General features: G+C 39.4%; 1 protein-coding gene and 1 non-coding gene across 3 annotated transcripts in view; one reads left to right on the plus strand and one right to left on the minus strand.

Annotated features, from left to right (window-relative positions):
- LOC124612653 (pyrroline-5-carboxylate reductase 1, mitochondrial-like) overlaps positions 1–20057 on the minus strand; it is a 174328-nt gene that overhangs the window by 87617 nt on the left and 66654 nt on the right. For both annotated transcript variants that reach the window (XM_047140965.1, XM_047140964.1), the window contains exon 2: positions 1926–1996. In XM_047140965.1, the coding sequence (XP_046996921.1) occupies positions 1926–1996 (71 nt within the window). The remainder of the gene's footprint in view (positions 1–1925; positions 1997–20057) is intronic.
- Positions 7161–7235, plus strand: Trnat-ugu. Its single transcript has one exon. It is a non-coding gene; the product is annotated as a tRNA-Thr (tRNA).

The following is a 20057-nucleotide window of genomic DNA, read 5'->3' on the forward strand; positions in this document are numbered from 1 at the left end:
CTGAAAAGACATCAAGGAAATGGGGAAAGACCTCTAAATGGAAGACAACAGCTTCCAACCAAGAATAAACAGTAGAAAGAAAAAAAATTGCCCTCGTCCTCATGTCATGTGGGCTCCTCTCATTCTAGGGTCTGAGTGAGCTAAAACTCCTCTCCAATTGTCTGAAACCTATCCCTCTTTCCTCAGTGACAAAGGAATTAACCGTTCTGAGTTCTAGAAATAGATTTTTTTCTGCTTTTTGTGTCTATCAGCACTGCTGGAATTTAGCCTGCTGGAGGTAAGTTCTTGTCAGCTATACTGTTTTCTTGCATCATTACAGTTTTCTAGTTCGCATAAAAATGTGTCATCCTAAGTCATTATGTAGCATATATGCGACATACAACTTTAATTTTTTTCTAGAACAGCAATTGAACTAAACCCCTATGTTTGGCTGAAGCACATACTTTACACAGCTGTTTTGTGTGCTTCACTTGTTTTCGTTCAGTCGGTTGGTCGGTCGCGCACTGAGACACTAGATGACTTGTCCGTCTTGAGTGTCGGTGCATGTGAGGTTGCCACGTGAGTCCAGTGGGCTGCGGCGTATAGCGAGAGGTAGTGACTTCGCAGTCGACATGAGAGCAACAGGAGTCAACCCACTACATCAGTCTGGTCGGTGCGAGCTGCGACGCTATGAGACGGGAGTTCGGCACACCTTCCTGCGTCCATTGAAGCGGCTGGCAGCAGACGGTTCAGGAGAGTGATTTGGGGGGTGCTGCACCAGGTCTTCTTGAGAAATCAGAGTCTATTAGAAGTTAAGTGATTGGTGATATGTGCTTGATTTACTCTTGTTAAATTCTACTTTTTTTTTTTTTTGTGAAGTCACCAGCCATTTTGCTTTGAGGTCATCACACCATTCTTCTTAGTTTGCCCACCCATGGGAAGGTGGTTGTTTACAAATTGGGTGGTCCGTTTTTCCCTTGTGGAGTAGCGGCAGGTTAGAGCGACCTGTGGTTCAGGTTGTTTGGTAATCTCCCTATCAATCTACCATACGTTACTAGCTGCCTCTGTCATGTTTGTCGGATTTGGTGTGTTAATGAATTTATTGCTTGGAGTGTAACACCCTAATACCTGAAATATGTTTTGAACTTTGGAAACTTTGATATTATTGCCTATGATCTTGAGAGGCGGTATCTGTGTTCTGTAGAGCATCTTAACTATTGTTTGGCCAACCTTGTAGAATTTTATATAAGATTGCATTTCATAGGCTTTTATTTAAATGATCATTTTAGTAGATAATGTTGCCACCCTTTCACTGTAAGACTTTTCTTAGAAGTTAAAATCAAGTTGCACCTTTGGTGGCAAGGTTAATATTTTAATTATTAGTGTTTTGTACCATTTCCATCCCTCCTACATGGGGTGCATAGTTTGTGTGCTCGTGTAAACTGTTAAAACTCTTAGTTTAAAGTTATCTGGTGTGTTGCAGATTTGCACCAGTGTAGTCTTTCAGAGGATGTTGTGAGCAGTCGTAACTACGGCCGTGTCAAAAGGGAGTGGCAAGGTTCTCTGCCTGAAAGCTCATACAGTCAAAACTTGTTTCTTTCTGCCTCTGAATAAATTGTAACTTTGATATTTAGAGAGTGCTTTCTGATTATAATTTTAAATCTGTTTCTTTTAAAAAATGCTTTTAGGCACTATTGGAGCGAATAAAATTCCCATTTGTTAAAAGGAATTTGGTTATGATTTCATCTGTTACTCCCTGGCAACTATCCATGCTTACATAGTGTGATTAAATGTGTTAATGTTTTTGATGAATTGCTAGTAAATAAAATAAATTCTTAAGAATATTCTTTGAAAATAAATCACGGTTCAGCTGTATTTTATTTTTTATCAAGGAATTCAAATTATTTTGATCCAACCCTGTACATTAAAAAACAGTAAACAGTTACCTGGAATGATTCAATAGAAGAATTGTCTGATGGATCACAACTGGCAATAATGGCATCAGCTTTTGTGAGACCTGTAACAAGCCAAATACTTTAAGAAATTTATTCTATTTATTTCATCACAATAGTTAAAAATCTACTTTGTGTATCAGTTCCCATTCATACATGGTTTATTTAAATTTACAAGCTGAGTCTAATAACAGATCTGGAGCTATAAAAGATGTATGATGCATGTAGCAATTTAGGAAATTACTTATGCATTGTGGGGGCGCAAGCTCTATGGACTTCTGTCCCCAAGAATATCACTGCAAGAACAGTCCTCTGGACCTTGGGCAGTGTGTTCTGAGATGTCAAGTGTTTAAGTTGTATCTGTCCATATAATGTGTATAAATAAATATTGTGTACACGAATTGGTAATGCTGACAGCCATTACACTTCATGAACATTGTGTTCGTTACCCAAATCCTACATTGATGACTCTGACGTGATATGAACACGCAACCTCCTGGTGACCCTGAGTTTCTTGACAACTGCACCATGACATTTTCGTGTGACATGTTGCTCCACCTCCATCCAAAGTGAGAATCCAACACCTTGCTGACCTGGACCCTACACACACCGATGGTCAGCCAGCTACAGTCAATGATAGCAAGTGTCATGAGCATTTATCCAACGACTTTTCACCACTTCAAGATGGAAATTGCAATACTTCTGTGTTTAATACCTGCACAACAATGAAAACTTTGTCACATCACCACAGACATAAGGAATGCCATATTAAACTTCCATCAACCACACTACCTTTAATGAACACTGAAAATGGTGCTATGAGTGCTTATGTGCACACTAACCTTGTCAGACTACGTAACAAAGGGACAATGATGATCGATGGTCACTAACAATGGTGCTACCCTGCCACTGCCACCATTCTCGAGTGCAATATTCCAACTGATATACATCCAATTAGTACTGATGCTACTCACAAGTCTCCCTATTGGCCGAGTGACTCTGCCATTATTGAGATTGACAGGCTAATAACAGACACCAACCACAGTGACATAACAGACGCAGAACAATCAGCGACAACAAATAAACATGCAGGTCAGTGTATTTGGTGGTCTCACAGTCAGATAGTGATTTTGAATAGAATGGTATAATTCCACAAACTGCTTTTGCTCTCACACGTCACATGGGTGACATCACAGCAGCTGCATCGCATATCACGGTACACCACAACTACGGCCGTGTCAAAAGGGAGTGGCAAGGTTCTCTGCCTGATAGCTCATACAGTCAAAACTTGTTTCTTTCTGCCTCTGAATAAATTGTAACTTTGATATTGGCCCCGCCAATCACACCACTCACCACACCCCACCTTGCACTGAGATATGCTGATGCCCACTGTGTGCTGGTACAGATGCTCAACACACTGTTTTACCATGATCACACATCAGCAGATACTAGGATGCCACAACAGACTCATCAACAGCACTATGACCACAAGATGGATATCAGAATTACAACCTGACTGCTACACCACCTGAAATGACAATGAAGTGTGTCAAGTTAGAGCCAGACATTACTGCCATTCATACAGTGAACCCCGTACCATGTGGGCTGGTGATCTACCATGAATTTATCCAGCTGACAATGAGTTCATGACATGCCACCAATCCTATGTGCACAACACACAGACCTACCACACCATGATGGCTTCCAAATGACCGTGACTTCACCCCACTTACTGTGACATGTGCTATGATCGAGGGGTGCAATGCCATTAACATGGACTTACTTGCTACACCAGCCTCACCAAGCACTACATTTTGTTACACCGATGCCACCACAGCATCCGTGACAGCAGTGACGTGACTAATAGAACAGTGTGCACAGTGAACACATGGACAAACACCACCAGAAAACTGTGATATCCAACAGAACTATATTTCTCTTCAGTCTGCCAATGCCTCTATACATCATATGGGTGACGGTACAGAAATATCAGCTGCGCTGTGACACTCGGCACTCCACGGGTATGACAGCACCGCCCAGCTGGCTGTGCCACACGCTGGACCACAGCTCCAACCAGAATATCACACCACACCATGCCAACAGGTACAACAGACAGTGGCCATACCTCATCAGGCCACCACACTTGGTCCGAGCAATGCCATGCAACTACTGCACGGGACAACTCAGTGGGAACAACCCAATGTCTATCAAACTCCACCTGCTGCAAATTCACACAGACTCACCAGAAATGTGGTTTGATTTATGTGAATGTATGAAGAGGACAGCAGGGATCAAGGATGACCAGAGCAAGCTGTTAATACTTCTCAACCTTCTCAGTGAACAAGTGGATCTTGTCAGCAATCTACTACTAAATACTCCGACTACACTTAAGTATAAGACACTGAAGTCACTAATATTGCAGTGATTATCACACATGCCAGAGCAACAACTGTACCTAGCCATAAATGAGATGACACTGGGCAATAACACACCATTGGTGTTATAGCACAAACTGCACCTGAAAATTGATAACAACCTACTACCAGATCAAGCCCTATGGTCATTATGGTTACCCAAGCTCCCAGAGAAAATACGAACAGCACTTCTAGTACATGTGGACACACTGTTGGAAACATGCCTACAACTGGCTGATAGGATGTTGGCACTCACACACCACCACACACTGATCAGTACAAGGACACTTATCTATGACCACCATGCCAGCAGCAGATACAGTGCACAACAGACAAAAACAGGAGCAGTGGGAGACACAGCACAAAACACTGCACGCAGATACTGTGCAACCTCCTCCTCCCCCAGCAACTGGACCACAGCCACCTTGCAGGGTGGAACTGCTGCAGCACCACCACAATCACGGTGCATGGACCCACCTCCTGCAGGAAATAAACAAAAGAGGAAGATGCCCAATGACTGGGCCAGCACAACACAAACGAGCCAAAACAAAACGACAAGCAGCTACTGCTGGTTTCAAATGCAATTCGGCACCAACACTCACCACTGCCGACAGCTGTGTGGCTATCCAAACTACACTGGTAGACTGGCTTAGGTGCACCAGCCCACCTACTTTCAAGAAGCTGCCTCCCTACTGGAGGTACCAAAGCACGTAACATGCCACATACACAGGCAGATGGCGCATGACTGTTTGTTTATGAATGCCAGCTACCCCAGTACCTGCTGGTTGATATGGGTGTGGACATCAGCACACTACCCCCACATTTCACCACAGGAGATTACAAGCCCTCAACCACAAGACTCCAAACAGCAAACTATTTAATACTGGTAATGGGCACAACCTCCGCAATGCTCTGGGTAGATGACCGCACACTACATCCATGGACTTTCTTTCTGGCCGAAATGGTGGAACCGGTGCTCAGAGTTGACTTCGTCCATCATTATCACCTCATCCCAGATCTCAGCAGGGTTCTGTTATTACAAGGTGATGGACTGCGCTCTATAGGGGGCATCTGCAGTGACAATCTGCTGTCCATCACAAACCCTCCTCCTCCTCCACCACTAGACATGGAGATCACAATTAATCTTGCATTACAATGCGTAACACTGTGCGATGAACTCCACAAAGATCATGGCCTATGAGAACATCAGCAAAGAGAACAACAAAACATCTACAGGGAATAGAGAATGAGCAGCTACATAGCTGCCATCACGAACTGGACAGCCAACTGCAATGAATCTGGCAGCAACTATAGATGGCCTGGCACACCTGAGAGCCACATGATAACTGTACAACTACTAGAATGGATACACAGGTTAGTACAGTTCCTGTTATACTTCAAAAATGGTTCAAATGGCTCTGAGCACTATGGGACTCAACTTCTGAGGTTATTAGTCCCCTAGAACTTAGAACTAGTTAAACCTAACTAACCTAAGGACAGCACACACATCCATGCCCGAGGCAGGATTCGAACCTGCGACCGGAGCGGTCTCGCAGTTCCAGACTGCAGTGCCTAGAACCGCACGGCCACTTCGGCTGGCTATTATACTTGGTGATGCAGCTCTCGTGAGGGGATTGAATAGTAACAGTGTTTACGCTCTCATGAGCAGGTCCAATAACGGTAGTGTTTCTGCTCTCATGAGCAGGTTTCCCACTGACAAGGTTACCACCCATGCAGACAGATCAGACAACAGGATTCTGCCCCTTGGACCACCCCTACCAAACAAAACAGTTAGCATAGTTATGGACGGCACCAATCACAGAATTAATACAACACTGGGACCACGCATATGCCGCTGTCCCCGACACCTAGTCCCACACAAACTCAAGCCGGCCAAGGCAGCCATTAAAGAATTTCTCCAGGATGGTATAATCAGACCTTCAGACAGTGCATAGGCATCACCTATCACCACGCAGCCAAAGAAAGACAGTACATGACACCTCTGCGGTGACTACCAGTACCTCAATGCCAGAAGGATTATAGATAGCTACCAGGTCCCAAATATCCAAGATTTTGCTCACAAGTTGGCAGGGGCAACCATCTTTAGATACTGGATTGTAAAGGAGCGTACCCCCAAATATCTATAGCCCTGGAGGACGTTCACAAAAGGACCATTATCACCTCATTTGGTTTATATGAATTCTTATTCATGCTGTTTGGGTTGAAAAAAGCCACACAGACTTGGGTTGTTTTTCAGTGTGCCACACTGTTACTGCTATTCAGACAATTTAATTAAATTCTCAAAATCCATGAACAACACCTGCATGGAGTATACGAGAAGCTTTCACAACACAGGGTGGAAATTAATACTGACAAATGTCAAGTACGACAGTCTTGTGTCATGTTTGTCGGCACCTAGTTGATGCAACAGGCACGTGGCCCACACAAGACAAAATTGAGCAGATTACTAACTGGTCCCCTCCCACAAATAACTAAGAATACATAAATTTCTCAAAGTTGTCAATTTATACCAATGACACTTACTCAATGCAACTGCAACTCTACTTTTGGGAACAGATACTACCATCATATATAGTTAAAATATGGCTTCTCGGCCATCGACCTTCTTGTGCAAACGCACACACTATACCCGAACTCGTATGGGACTTGGTAGATTAATCTGCCACGAATAATGAGTATGATGGGCAAACATCTAATAGGTGCACTATGAATGTAGTGGTGTGGACATGTTGAGAATGTGGATCTCACGGGGAGCGTGCAAGGGTTAAGTCCCTGCAGACGCACTATCCTCTGTGCCCGCGGTGGCTCAGATGGATAGAGCGTCTGCCATGTAAGCAGGAGATCCCGGGTTCGAGTCCCGGTCAGGGCACACATTTTCAACATGTCCCCAATGAAGTACATCAATGCCTGTATACAGCTAGGGTGTCCATTTAATTATCATTTCATTTCTAGCAAAGCTGCATGGTCATCCACAGTAACTGTTCTTTCGGGAACAGATACTACCGTCATATACGGTTAAAATATGGCATCCCGGCCATTGACCTTCTTGTGTGAACGCACACACTGTACCCGAACTCGTACGGGACTTGGTAGATTAATCTGCCACGAGTAATGAGTATGATGGGCAAACATCTATTAGGCGCACTACGAATGTAGTGGTGTGGACATGTTGGGAATGTGGATCTCACGGGGAGCGTGCAAGGGATAAGTCCCTGCAGACGCACTATCCTCTGTGCCTGCAGTGGCTCAGATGGATAGAGTGTCTGCCATGTAAGCAGGAGATCCCAGGTTCGAGTCCTGGTCGGGACACACATTTTCAACATGTCCCCAATGAAGTACATCAACGCCTGTTTGCAGCTAGGGTGTCCATTTAATTATCATTACAAATTGTTACATGTGACATAGAAAGGGTAGAAACCAAAGTTGACTGTTTGGAGGCTTTCACAATCTCCAAATTTAAAGAAACGAACAAAAGTATTGAATTAGTTAACGAACATGTCAAAAACACGGAAGTAGTCGTTTTAAATGAATTAGTGAACCGAAAAGAAGAGTTAAAAATGTTGCAGGAACTCATTGTTTCAGAAAAAGAATTGTTAGGGGAAAGATTGAAATTAAATTCTGAAGTAGTTTCTGATAAGATATCTCGTATTGACGAGAAAGTAGAAAGTGTAACAATAGAACTGCAAACAGTCAGCTCTGAAGTTTCAAAACTGCAAAATAATACAGGGTTATTACAAATGATTGAAGCGATTTCACAGCTCTACAATAACTTTATTATTTGAGATATTTTCACAATGCTTTGCACACACAGACAAAAACTCAAAAAGTTTTTTTAGGCATTCACAAATGTTCGATATGTGCCCCTTTAGTGATTCGGCAGACAGCAAGCCGATAATCAAGTTCCTCCCACACTCGGCGCAGCATGTCCCCATCAATGAGTTCGAAAGCATCGTTGATGCAAGCTCACAGTTCTGGCACGTTTCTTGGTAGAGGAGGTTTAAACACTGAATCTTTGACATAACCCCACAGAAAGAAATCGCATGGGGTTAAGTCAGGAGAGCGTGGAGACCATGACATGAATCGCTGATCATGATCTCCACCACGACTGATCCATCGGTTTTCCAATCTCCTGTTTAAGAAATGCCGAACATCATGATGGAAGTGCGGTGGGGCACCATCCTGTTGAAAGATGAAGTTGGCGCTGTCGGTCTCCAGTTGTGGCATGAGCCAATTTTCCGCGGGCTACGCGTGAAACTTGCCAGCACGCGTTCAACCATTTCTTCGCTCACTGCAGGCCGACCCATTGATTTCCCCTTACAGAGGCATCCAGAAGCTTTAAACTGTGCATACCATTGCCGAATGGAGTTAGCAGTTGGTGGATCTTTGTTGAACTTTGTCCTGAAGTGTCGTTGCACTGTTATGACTGACTGATGTGAGTGCATTTCAAGCACGACATACGCTTTCTCGGCTCCTGTCGCCATTTTGTCTCACTGCGCTCTCGAGCGCTCTGATGGCAGAAACCTGAAGTGCAGCTTCAGCCGAACTAAACTTTATGAGTTTTTCTACATATCTGTAGTGTGTCGTGACCATATGTCAATGAATGGAGCTACAGTGAATTTATGAAATCGCTTCAACCATTTGTAATAGCCCTGTATAATGTCCAGTTTTGATTCAAACCAGATGTTTGTGCATAATTGTAACAATGTTAGTTTAAAATGTTACCCAGGTGATGCGAAATTGCATACGGTTGACTTTGTGCATCAGTGCAAAGACAGTTTCCAACCTAACATGCCAGAGTCTGTTAAAGTTAAATTTGCGAAACGTTTTTTGGATGGTGAAGCCCTTACATGAACGAACCAAAACATTGATACAAATACTACGTCTTTTGCCGATTTTGTACGCCAATTCTTGTCAAAGTTTTGGTCGGAAAACAAACAGGCAAGAATAAAATCTGAATTTCTTTACAGTAGTAAATATCACACAGGTCTTGCAATCAGCATGCGAGAATTTTGTGAAAAACAATTAGGGACATTGTCACATTTGAGCAAACCTTTGGACAAACTGATACAGATTGACGCACTGAAACGGCGCCTACCACAACGTTTTCAGTGGGGACTCGTATATGGACCAGATGACAGTGTTGACGAATTTTTACATTGTGTAGACAAAATTGACCGTGCATGGAAGAATGATGACAGACAGTACAATCAAAACGTCATAAACACTCACAATAGGAATGGGGGGTCACAACAATATAATGGACACAGAAATAATAACTGGCATGGTAACCAAAACAGTAGTTACAACAGACACGAAAACCATCAAGAACAGGGAAACAGTAACCAGCCTCACACCAGAAATCCCAACCAGGGAAACAGTTAACCACCTCATTGGGAGCCTGTCAATTTGAGGTGAATAGTTATGGCACAAACCAGGCAAATAGGAGGTTAAAGATACAGAAACGTAAAAGCAATCATAAATGTAATGTAAATAGGGATTACTACTTAGATGATACTAGTTATAAGCAAAACTTTTGGGATCACATGTTGAGTGAATTGAATAATGCGCATACTCAAGCAGGACTACAGTTTGAACTTAATGAACATGACTTAGCATTAATTGATGACACATTAACACCTGATGTAGACAGAACTTATGATATGTATGGTATCACTAGCTTGTTTTCTGATGAAGGTAAGGATAATGAGGTATCTATATTTGTAGAAATTGGTAGTCAAAATGTGGAAATAACAACTGACTTAGATAATGAAACAGGTAGTGATTTCAGTAGTGTAACTTCAGATGTTGAACACTTAGTAGTTAAGGCAGATGTGCATGCAGAGGCATCACCCACAGATTATTTTGATGATGATTTTGATAAAGATAGTGTTGTGAAGGATGATGTATTTGATTATATATGTACACAAGAGAAATTAGATGGCATTATTTATGTTGAAGTTATTGATAATGGTGTTGCAGCTGAAAGTAACTCTGAAAGCGAAGTTGGTTCATGTGAAGATATTAAGAGTGCAAACAATGTATTAGTACCAATTTGTATAAAAGAAATCTTAAGTAAATCTACTAATAAGAAGGAACAAGCTAAGTTGATAAGTGAGAAGATTTTGGAATCTATTGTCAGTGAAAATGAAGTTTGTTTAGAAAATAATAAGGAAAGTGAAGTCATCAAATCAGATCCATCCATGAAAGATAATTTTAAGTCTTGTGAAAGTAAGGTATTTGTTTCACGTGTATTTGATTCCAGTCATAATGACACTCAATCTTATGTTGATTCTGGCATTGAAACCTGTAGTGAAGAAGTATGTAACAACATCAATACAACTGAATTAGAAAGTGACTTGCTGACAGAGAATGTGAATAGTGACCCAAATATTACCTTAGGTAGCCCTTATGTAGAAATAAGCATTAACAATTGGTCAGGTCTTTGTTTGATTGACACTGGCAGTCTCATTAGTAGTATCTCAGACAAGTTGAGGAACAGGATAAAAGACATGGAAAGTTACATCGAATTTCCAATCACAGGTGTACGGATTAAAGGTGCCAGTGGCAAGTTTAGTAACTTAATAAATAAACAAGCTTTAATTACATTTTCTGTTGGCAACATTAATTTTGAACATGGTTGTTTAGTTATTCCAGACATCAATGAGCAAATGATTTTAGGGATGGACTGGATAGTTAAAGCAGAGGTGAGTTTTGATTGGCAAAATTCAGAATTACTGTTCACTGAACCAAAGACCAGTATTCAAGGAAAAGTAGTGATCCAGTTAAATTCAAGTACAAGCAGTAGTAACCATATTACGGAAATAGTTTATCCAGAGTGTAGCCATTACATGGAGGAAGAGGAAAATAGGGATCACAAGAACCAGAATTTGGTTGATGATAGTTACTCCCTAACCATATCAGAAAAGGTAAAAGAAGTAAATGACTTGACCGAGTCTGAAAAGCAGGAATTAGAAAATTTTCTCTGGGAAAACTAACATTTTTTGTGATCAACCTGGTAGGTTCAAAGATTATGAATGTCATTTGAAGTTAAAACCACACGAACCCTTTTTCATTAAGTCTTATGGGGTACCCATCTGTAAAAGGAAAGAAGTGGAGAGGGAACTCCAGAAAATGCAAAAATGGAGAATAATAGAGAAAGTCACAGTCCATATAACAGCCCGATGGTCTGTATTTCAAAAAAGGATGGTGGTGTTAGGCTGGTATCGATTTCACGTCACCTGAATAAGTTTATAGAAGGAGAAACAGATCATCCTGAATCCATGGAGGAACTCCTGTACAAATTCAATGACACAAAATATTTTTCTAGCCTGGATTTGACCTCAGGTTTTCATCAAATCACATTAGCACAGGATTCAAGGCAGTACACAGCCTTTTTATATAATGGTAAATGTTTTCATTATTGTGTTGTTCTGTTTGGGCTGAATGTGTCTGTAGCTGAGTTTATTCGAACTTTGGATCATGTGATGGGAAGTGAACCACTATCTAAACTAATTATTTATGTGGATGATATATTAATAAACAGCGAAACTTGGGAAGAACACCTTGATATTTTGTACAAATTAGCCAATAAGTTCAGACAAGGTGATATGACCCTTAAATTAAGTAAATGCAAATTTGGAGTATCCGACTTGAAGTTTTTAGGCCATATAATTAACAGAGAAGGCATTCTACCTGACAGTGATAAAATTTCTGCAATTGTCCAGTTTCCATGTCCAAAGAACAAGAAACAGCTGAGGTCATTTTATGGTCTATGTAATTTTTATCGTAAGTATGTCAGCACCCAAGCTTTAAATGCACCGTGTTTGAGAGAGCTATTAAAAAAGAATATCATATGGGAATGGACAGATCAGTGTCAAGCAGCATTCGATGAGATCAAACAACAACTAAATAACAGTCAATTACTCCATAGACCTGACCTTTCACTACCATTTTGCCTAATGACAGATAGTTCAGATTATGGATTGGGTGTACATTTGTTTCAACAGAAGGAAATTGATGGAAAAATAGAACATCTTTCAATCAGTTTTGCCAGTCGAGGTCTGCAGAAACTTGAATGTAATTACACAGTGACTGAGAAGGAACTACTTGCCATTGTATGGGGTTTCACTAAATACATAAACTATCTAGCAGGTCATAAAGTCATAGTTTTCACAGATCACAAAGCTCTATGTTATATTCAAGACTGTAAACTTTTCAATAGTAGATTAACCAGATGGGCCATATTTTTACAACAATTTGATTATAGCATTCAGTATATAAACGGGGATCAGAATATAATTGCTAATGCTTTGTCTAGATTACCTGTGGGGGGTGGTCAGGAAGAAGAACTATTAGATAACAAAGTGTTTAAAATAATGTACATGAGAGGGATTAAGGGTGAAAAGGAAATTACTAACATTTGCAGTCAGCTTAGGAGATACCAGAACCAGGATGATGATTTGAAACTTGTGAAAAGCCTTATTGGTAAAAAGGGTTGTAAAAAGGTTGGCATGTATTATCAAAACTTTAAAGGTATTTTATTCAGGAGACATAACACTGACTCTGACATCTGGAAGGTTTGTTGGGCTAGACAATGTGTTGACGTTTTAATTAAGTACACACATGAGAGCTATGGACACTGTGGAATCATGAAATGCACTGACAAACTTAAGGAAAATGTCTATTTTAATAATATGTTTAGAAGAGTAAGACAAGTTATACAAAAATGTGATCGGTGTCAAAGAGTAAAAGTCACAAATCAGAAATACCAAGGTTATTTACAAAGTATTGTGCCAAAAGGCAAATTGGAACTGATAGGAATTGTTTTGTTTGGCCAATTGCCGAGAACTAAAGAGGGTTATACATATTTGTTTGTAATTGTTGACTTATTCACTAAACTAGTAAAATTGTATCCACTAAAGAAGGCAACAAGCAGGAAAATTTTAAACTGTTTCTGTAACAATTACTTCACACAGATTGGAAAACCAAAAGCCATTCTTTCAGACAATGGGAGCCAATTTACATCTAACATTTGGAAAGATTTCATGAAAGATGAAGACATTAAGCACATTCTTATTTCCAGATATTCTGCGTCTTGAACCCAACTGAGCGCTACATGCATGAAATTGGCAGGCTTTGTAGAACTTACTGCTCTAAAGATCATACAAATTGGTCAAGTTACATATGTGATTTTGAAGATGTTTTGAACGCCTTACAACATACAACAACTGGCTGTACACCTTATGAAATCCATTTTAACAAACACCCACCAAACATCTTGTATGAATTGATCAATTTTCCTGTCTGTAATGAGTTAACACCGGACGAGAGAATGGAAATAGTAAAGAAAAATATTGAAACACACTGTGCCAAGAGAAAGCTTAAACATGATTCAAAAGGAAAGTTTACACAGTACAATGTAGGTGATCTAGTCTTAACCAAAAGTTATGAGAAATCCAAGGCAATCAATAGAGAGATCAAGAAATTTTTCGATATTTACATTGGTCCATTTGAAGTTTATGAAAAACCACATCCAAACGCCTACCGACTTGTCTATCCCAAATCAAAAAAGCTATTTGGTTTAAGAAATGTCACTCAGTTGAAACCTTATGTACAATAATTGCAATCCCTCAGGGGGGTACACAATCTTTGAGTACTATGCGTGTGGCTTATGCAAGGTGCCCCAGCTAATGTGACATTTTCTTCTCGAAAACACTGATGCCACATTCTACGATACCTTTCTGACACACAAACTTCCGACAATACATACATTAATTTTTTGTACCTATGTTTGCTTATATTTGTTATGTAAGATATTTTCATGTGATTTAATTTGTAGTATAAGATACATTTTGTTTTGATTGAGTAATCTGCATCAGCAGATGTATTGATAATTTGACATTTACATCCTACCGATTGTGACTATTACTGATATGTGAGGACTATGATTTGCCAGTAAAAACCAATATGTATTTCTAGTGAGGAACAGCTACACATCTTTACAGACAACAGACCATATTGAATTTATATCAGCTTATGCGGAAATGAAAGGCGGATTGTGTGAAGATACACTAAGCTTATTAATACATACTCAAAGACTTTATGGTACATTTGTGCAGTTAAGAAGAACTATATACATCTTTTCACTGTTTTTGTCTTATATGGGTTATCCACAACGAAGGAATTACTATGTTCTGCTTCTCATACCATTATACGATTGACAGCTGAATTAATGTGTTACTATATATAAGACCACATGAGATGTTGAAAGACGTTATGATTTATGGGTTGAAGTGATTTATGCTGTTAAGAAGGGATTATCACCATGATATACTATATACATGTTTCACTCAGTTATGTACACACGAGAGAGATGTTGAAATTGCTATGAATTGTTGAGGATTGTCTTGAAATAAGGTATGTGATGTGATTTGCATTTGTATTAAGGATTTGAGGTTGCCGACTCATTCCTGTTGCTCATTCACATGAATTGATGTTTACATTTATTGATGGAAGATGGTTTGATTTGATATTGCATTTTTGTAGGGGTATTTGGATGAGGATGTTGATGATGATGATGATGATGATAGGTTTAGGTTATGTGATATTAATGGTTTTGATGAGTAGTTTAATTGAAAGGATTATGATGATGATGATGATGATACTGTGCAGTCACACACAACAGAACTTATGAATGATTTGAATCGCATGAAGTAGAACTCATACATTTTGATTGAAGGAAATGCTGATGTGAAATTAAACTTGAGAGTTATTTTTGAACAACTATGACAACACATAGCACACAAATCACATTGAAAAACTATTATTTTACATTAGTCACATCTCACAAGACACAATCTGGAGACTAGTTTGGTATTGAGGGATAGGAAACGACAACTTTAATAGACAGACTGAGGACTTTGACAAAATAAAATATAAGATGCCATGTGACAAGGTTTTGGATATTTTTTATAAAATCTCCTTACTGCAAGGTTCCTAACTATAGCACAATTGCATTTTTACTTGCTTAAGTGTATCTTGCCACTTTCAGGAATTTTATTGACATATTACTTATTTTCTCACAATTTATAAAATCTTAAAGCTGTTTCTCAGTGTTAATTTGATCTGATTTTCTGGATGTCTGGTAAACATTTTGAAACGTTATTGCATTTGATGTACAAAGTCAAGAAATATTGACTATACGTAGTATATTCAGATACTTGTGACAACAACCCGGATTGGATATAAATGAGCAGTTTCTATACTGTCACAATATAAATATACAACTATAATTTTGAATATTCATGTTTGATAAGATTTGTAAAATATTTTATGGTATCGCAAACTGTTAGGATAAATTTTATTTTTCTGTCTTTTATATGATAATATTATTCTACAACATGTCGTATGGACACTTTGAAAGTGCAACATAATCACTTCAATCAAATTTGTAATTTGTTATCTTAGTTGTGTTTGAGTGTTTGAAGGAGAGAAAATTAATGGACGCACTAGAAGTGACAAAAACAAGGACATTCTAGAAGTGATAGTTTCGGATAAACATTGATTCAGAAAATTTGATGTAAATATTGATTTTGTAAAAGTTTGGAAATTTCTTTGTAATCTCATATTTCCATTTCTTGTTTTCTTGATGTATTTGTTTGTAGCTATTTGGAAAACTTATCTGTATGTAAAGTTTCATGATCCAATTTTGTACCTTTTAAGATATATGCAGTTAATGTTATTTTGTCCAACTAGTACCGTATCACATCAATCACACTAATGTTTCTGTGAGAAGAGTATCGTCTATCAGGCTAGGCGAAACTCTTCGGGGGTATTGAAATATTACTGTATCTCATTGCTACGAATCAGAACCCCTCGGAGAGCATTAAAGATAAACACCAGTCCTAATTGAATGAGATGTTCACTCTGCAGCGGAGTGTGCACTGATATGAAACTTCCTGGCAGATTAAAACTGTGTGCCTGACCGAGACTCGAACTCGGGACCTTTGCCTTTCGCGGGCAAGTGCTCTACCAACTGAGCTACCGAAGCACGACTCACGCCCGGTACTCACAGCTTTACTTCTGCCAGTACCTCGTCTCCTACCTTCCAAACTTTACAGAAGCTCTCCTGCGAACCTAGCAGAACTAGCACTCCTGAAAGAAAGGGTATTGCGGAGACATGGCTTAGCCACAGCCTGGGGGATGTTTCCAGAATGAGATTTTCACTCTAAGCAGAGTGTGCGCTGATATGAAACTTCCTGGCAGATTAAAACTGTGTGCCCGACCGAGACTCGAACTCGGGACCTTTGCCTTTCGCGGGCAAGTGCTCTACCAACTGAGCTACCGAAGCACGACTCACGCCCGGTACTCACAGCTTTACTTCTGCCAGTACCTCGTCTCCTACCTTCCAAACTTTACAGAAGCTCTCCTGCGAACCTAGCAGAACTAGCACTCCTGAAAGAAAGGGTATTGCGGAGACATGGCTTAGCCACAGCCTGGGGGATGTTTCCAGAATGAGATTTTCACTCTGAAGCAGAGTGTGCGCTGATATGAAACTTCCTGGCAGATTAAAACTGTGTGCCCGACCGAGACTCGAACTCGGGACCTTTGCCTTTCGCGGGCAAGTGCTCTACCAACTGAGCTACCGAAGCACGACTCACGCCCGGTACTCACAGCTTTACTTCTGCCAGTACCTCGTCTCCTACCTTCCAAACTTTACAGAAGATCTCCTGCGAACCAGGTTCACAGGAGAGCTTCTGTAAAGTTTGGAAGGTAGGAGACGAGGTACTGGCAGAAGTAAAGCTGTGAGTACCGGGCGTGAGTCGTGCTTCGGTAACTCAGTTGGTAGAGCACTTGCCCGCAAAAGGCAAAGGTCCCGATTTCGAGTCTAGGTCGGACACACAGTTTTAATCTGCCAGGAAGTTTCACCAGTCCTAATTGTCCAATTGTAAAGTGACCCGTTTCCAAATTACATACAAAAATAACCACTATTTCAGTATACATATAACTCGAAAATGATGTTTTGCTGATTAACATTGTTCTTATGTGAAAAACACAATATAAATGTTAAATTAATACTGTAACTAATTTAAAGAAATGTTGCACATGGTCAGGATGTACCAGTAAACCTATCAGTATAAAATTACTACAGCAAATTAAATAGAACATATAAATAAACCACGTTAATTGAATCTCCGATATATGTTAACACTAAAATTCAGGCACTAGTTGATTTGTTATAAACAAATTTAGAAATGTAATTGTTACCTGTAACATAATTAGTCAGAAAAAGTTATATTAACTCGTAACTAAGCTGAAAATAGGTTCACCTTGTTCAGCACTGAGAATGTAAATTTTTAGCAATGTGTATCTCATATTCGGTTTAACTTTTAACTGCGCTTTTACATAAAATTGTAATTTTCATTGTAGGTAATTGTTAACAAAAGTATAAATAGAGGTCACGCAGGTGCCTTGAGGCACTCGTTTTTTGGCTAGGGTTGCGAGCAAATGTATTGTAGGCTCACTCGTTTGTTGATTGTTGTGAACACTGGGTCGTTTGATGTCAACTTTGGGTACATGTGATGTAACCGGTACAGTTCACCAGGCTCGGACACCAGAGTCCTGGAAGTATATTGGTGTTAAAACTGCACTGTACTTTGGAATTTATTTGGGAGTCTTCCGCAATCCTTTTCATAGGCTGCACAGCGACGAGACGAATCCAGGAATTTTACAACACCCCAAGAACTAAACAACTCTCACTGTTGGTAGAATTGACGTGAAAACAACAGCACATCGACTGGGCATTTCACTCAAAAGTCAAAACATTTGCAACGTGGAGGTGGGAAAATATAAACATCTCAACAGGCAGACTGCTATGCTGATCAAGACATCTAGATGAGTACAAGCTAGACAATATCTCCAGAGATGACCTGCACCATACTGCAACATAACTTCTGCTTTCCATGCCTTTGAGCAGGGAGCCCTGTGGGGACACAAGCTCAATGGCCTTCTGTCCCCAAGAATATCACTGCAAGAACAGTATCTCTGGACCTTGAGCAGTGTGTTCTGAGACGTCAAGTATTTAAGTTGTATCTGTCCATATAATGTCTATAAGCAAGTATTGTGTATGTAAATCAGTAATATGACAGTCATTACACATCATGAACATTGTATTCGTTACCCAAATCCTACAGCATATTTAAGTCAGTTTCTGTGTATTTGACATGTTCAATAGATACAAAGAACTAATGAAAAAACTTAATTTAAATTGCTACTGCCATGTGCTTTCTTTGATATTCACAGATGATTATACACTTGAGTAAATTTGTCTGTTGTTTTTATTTACAGTCTGAGCTGTGACTCGGTTCTTTTTCTGCGTCTGCATCCACATCTACAGCCATACTCTGCAAACCGCTGTGAAGTGCATGGCACAGGGTATGTCCCATTGTACCAGTTATTAGGATTTTTTCCTCTTCAAATTAAAAATATAATAAAAACAGTGCAGACTGCATAAATTATTTTATTTTAAAACAACAATGACTGGTTTTGATCAATGTCTGATCATCCTCAGACTATTAATATGCCTTGTTGACTGTCGGAGGTTGTGGCATAGAGCACTTGTGGTGATTCCACCTGCTTTTAATTCTTTGTTTGTTGATTGTTGTCCTTGGTGTTGATGTACTGCATTGCTACACTGGCTGAAAAATGGGTTGTAGATGCCAATACACACTACTGTAAATCATGTAGCCGACAGGTACACAGTTGCATTTCACAGTACTTTAATTTCACTGTTAATAACCCGCCAATAATACGCAGTTATATGGCTAGTTCACTATTGTTTAAACTTTTCATAAGCCTCATTAATAGCTAGCAGGCAAAACTCCGCATACTGCTACAATAGTTTTCCATTGAACATCTGTGAGCAGTAAAACCATAACTACAAAGTTCACAGTTATTGAAGAATAATCAGGCACATATGGAGCAGACACTGTCACTGTTTTTACACATGACCTAATTGTTTAACAATTATTACTGTTAAGCTGATGCATTGTTGTTGTCCTAAACAGCACAGTTTACTTGTACGAAACTCGGATGTGGGCTGACTGTCTTGTGACCAAGAATCAAGCCCTTATATATCATCACAATGATAGATGCTGAAATTACACATTGTTTAAAGTTATGTTTACAGAAAAAACAATTAAAATTTAACTCACTCAATTAACTGAATACATCAAAAATTGCGTCTTTTTAACAGTTTCTTCTACTATATGGTTTAGGCCGAATTATTTGTTTAAATCATGAGAGTAACAAATGTAGTTACACAAACAATACTTTTGACAATACTGTTAATTATTTTGGAATTAATTAAGGGCTGGTTTTGCTAACATGTTTTTGAATAGAGCCAAATAGATACTTTAAGATTACTAGTACTTCGTCTTCCGATTGTTTACAATTATTACAGAATTTATACTTGTTTATATGTCAACAATAGAATTTAAGTTATGAAACAATCACTGATTTCACCCTATAACAAATGATACTAACTAGGAATAGTCACAATAAATTAGAAAATCTAGGCACAAAACTAGGCACAAAAGTAGATCCGGTGTTATATTATTTAAAACTAGGGGCTAATCTTTCTCTTTTATGAAAATGCAGATTATATTCATGTATGCTAATGGTAACTAGTTAA

Source organism: Schistocerca americana, chromosome 4, assembly GCF_021461395.2.
Source record: "Schistocerca americana isolate TAMUIC-IGC-003095 chromosome 4, iqSchAmer2.1, whole genome shotgun sequence".
NCBI lineage: Eukaryota > Metazoa > Arthropoda > Insecta > Orthoptera > Acrididae > Schistocerca > Schistocerca americana.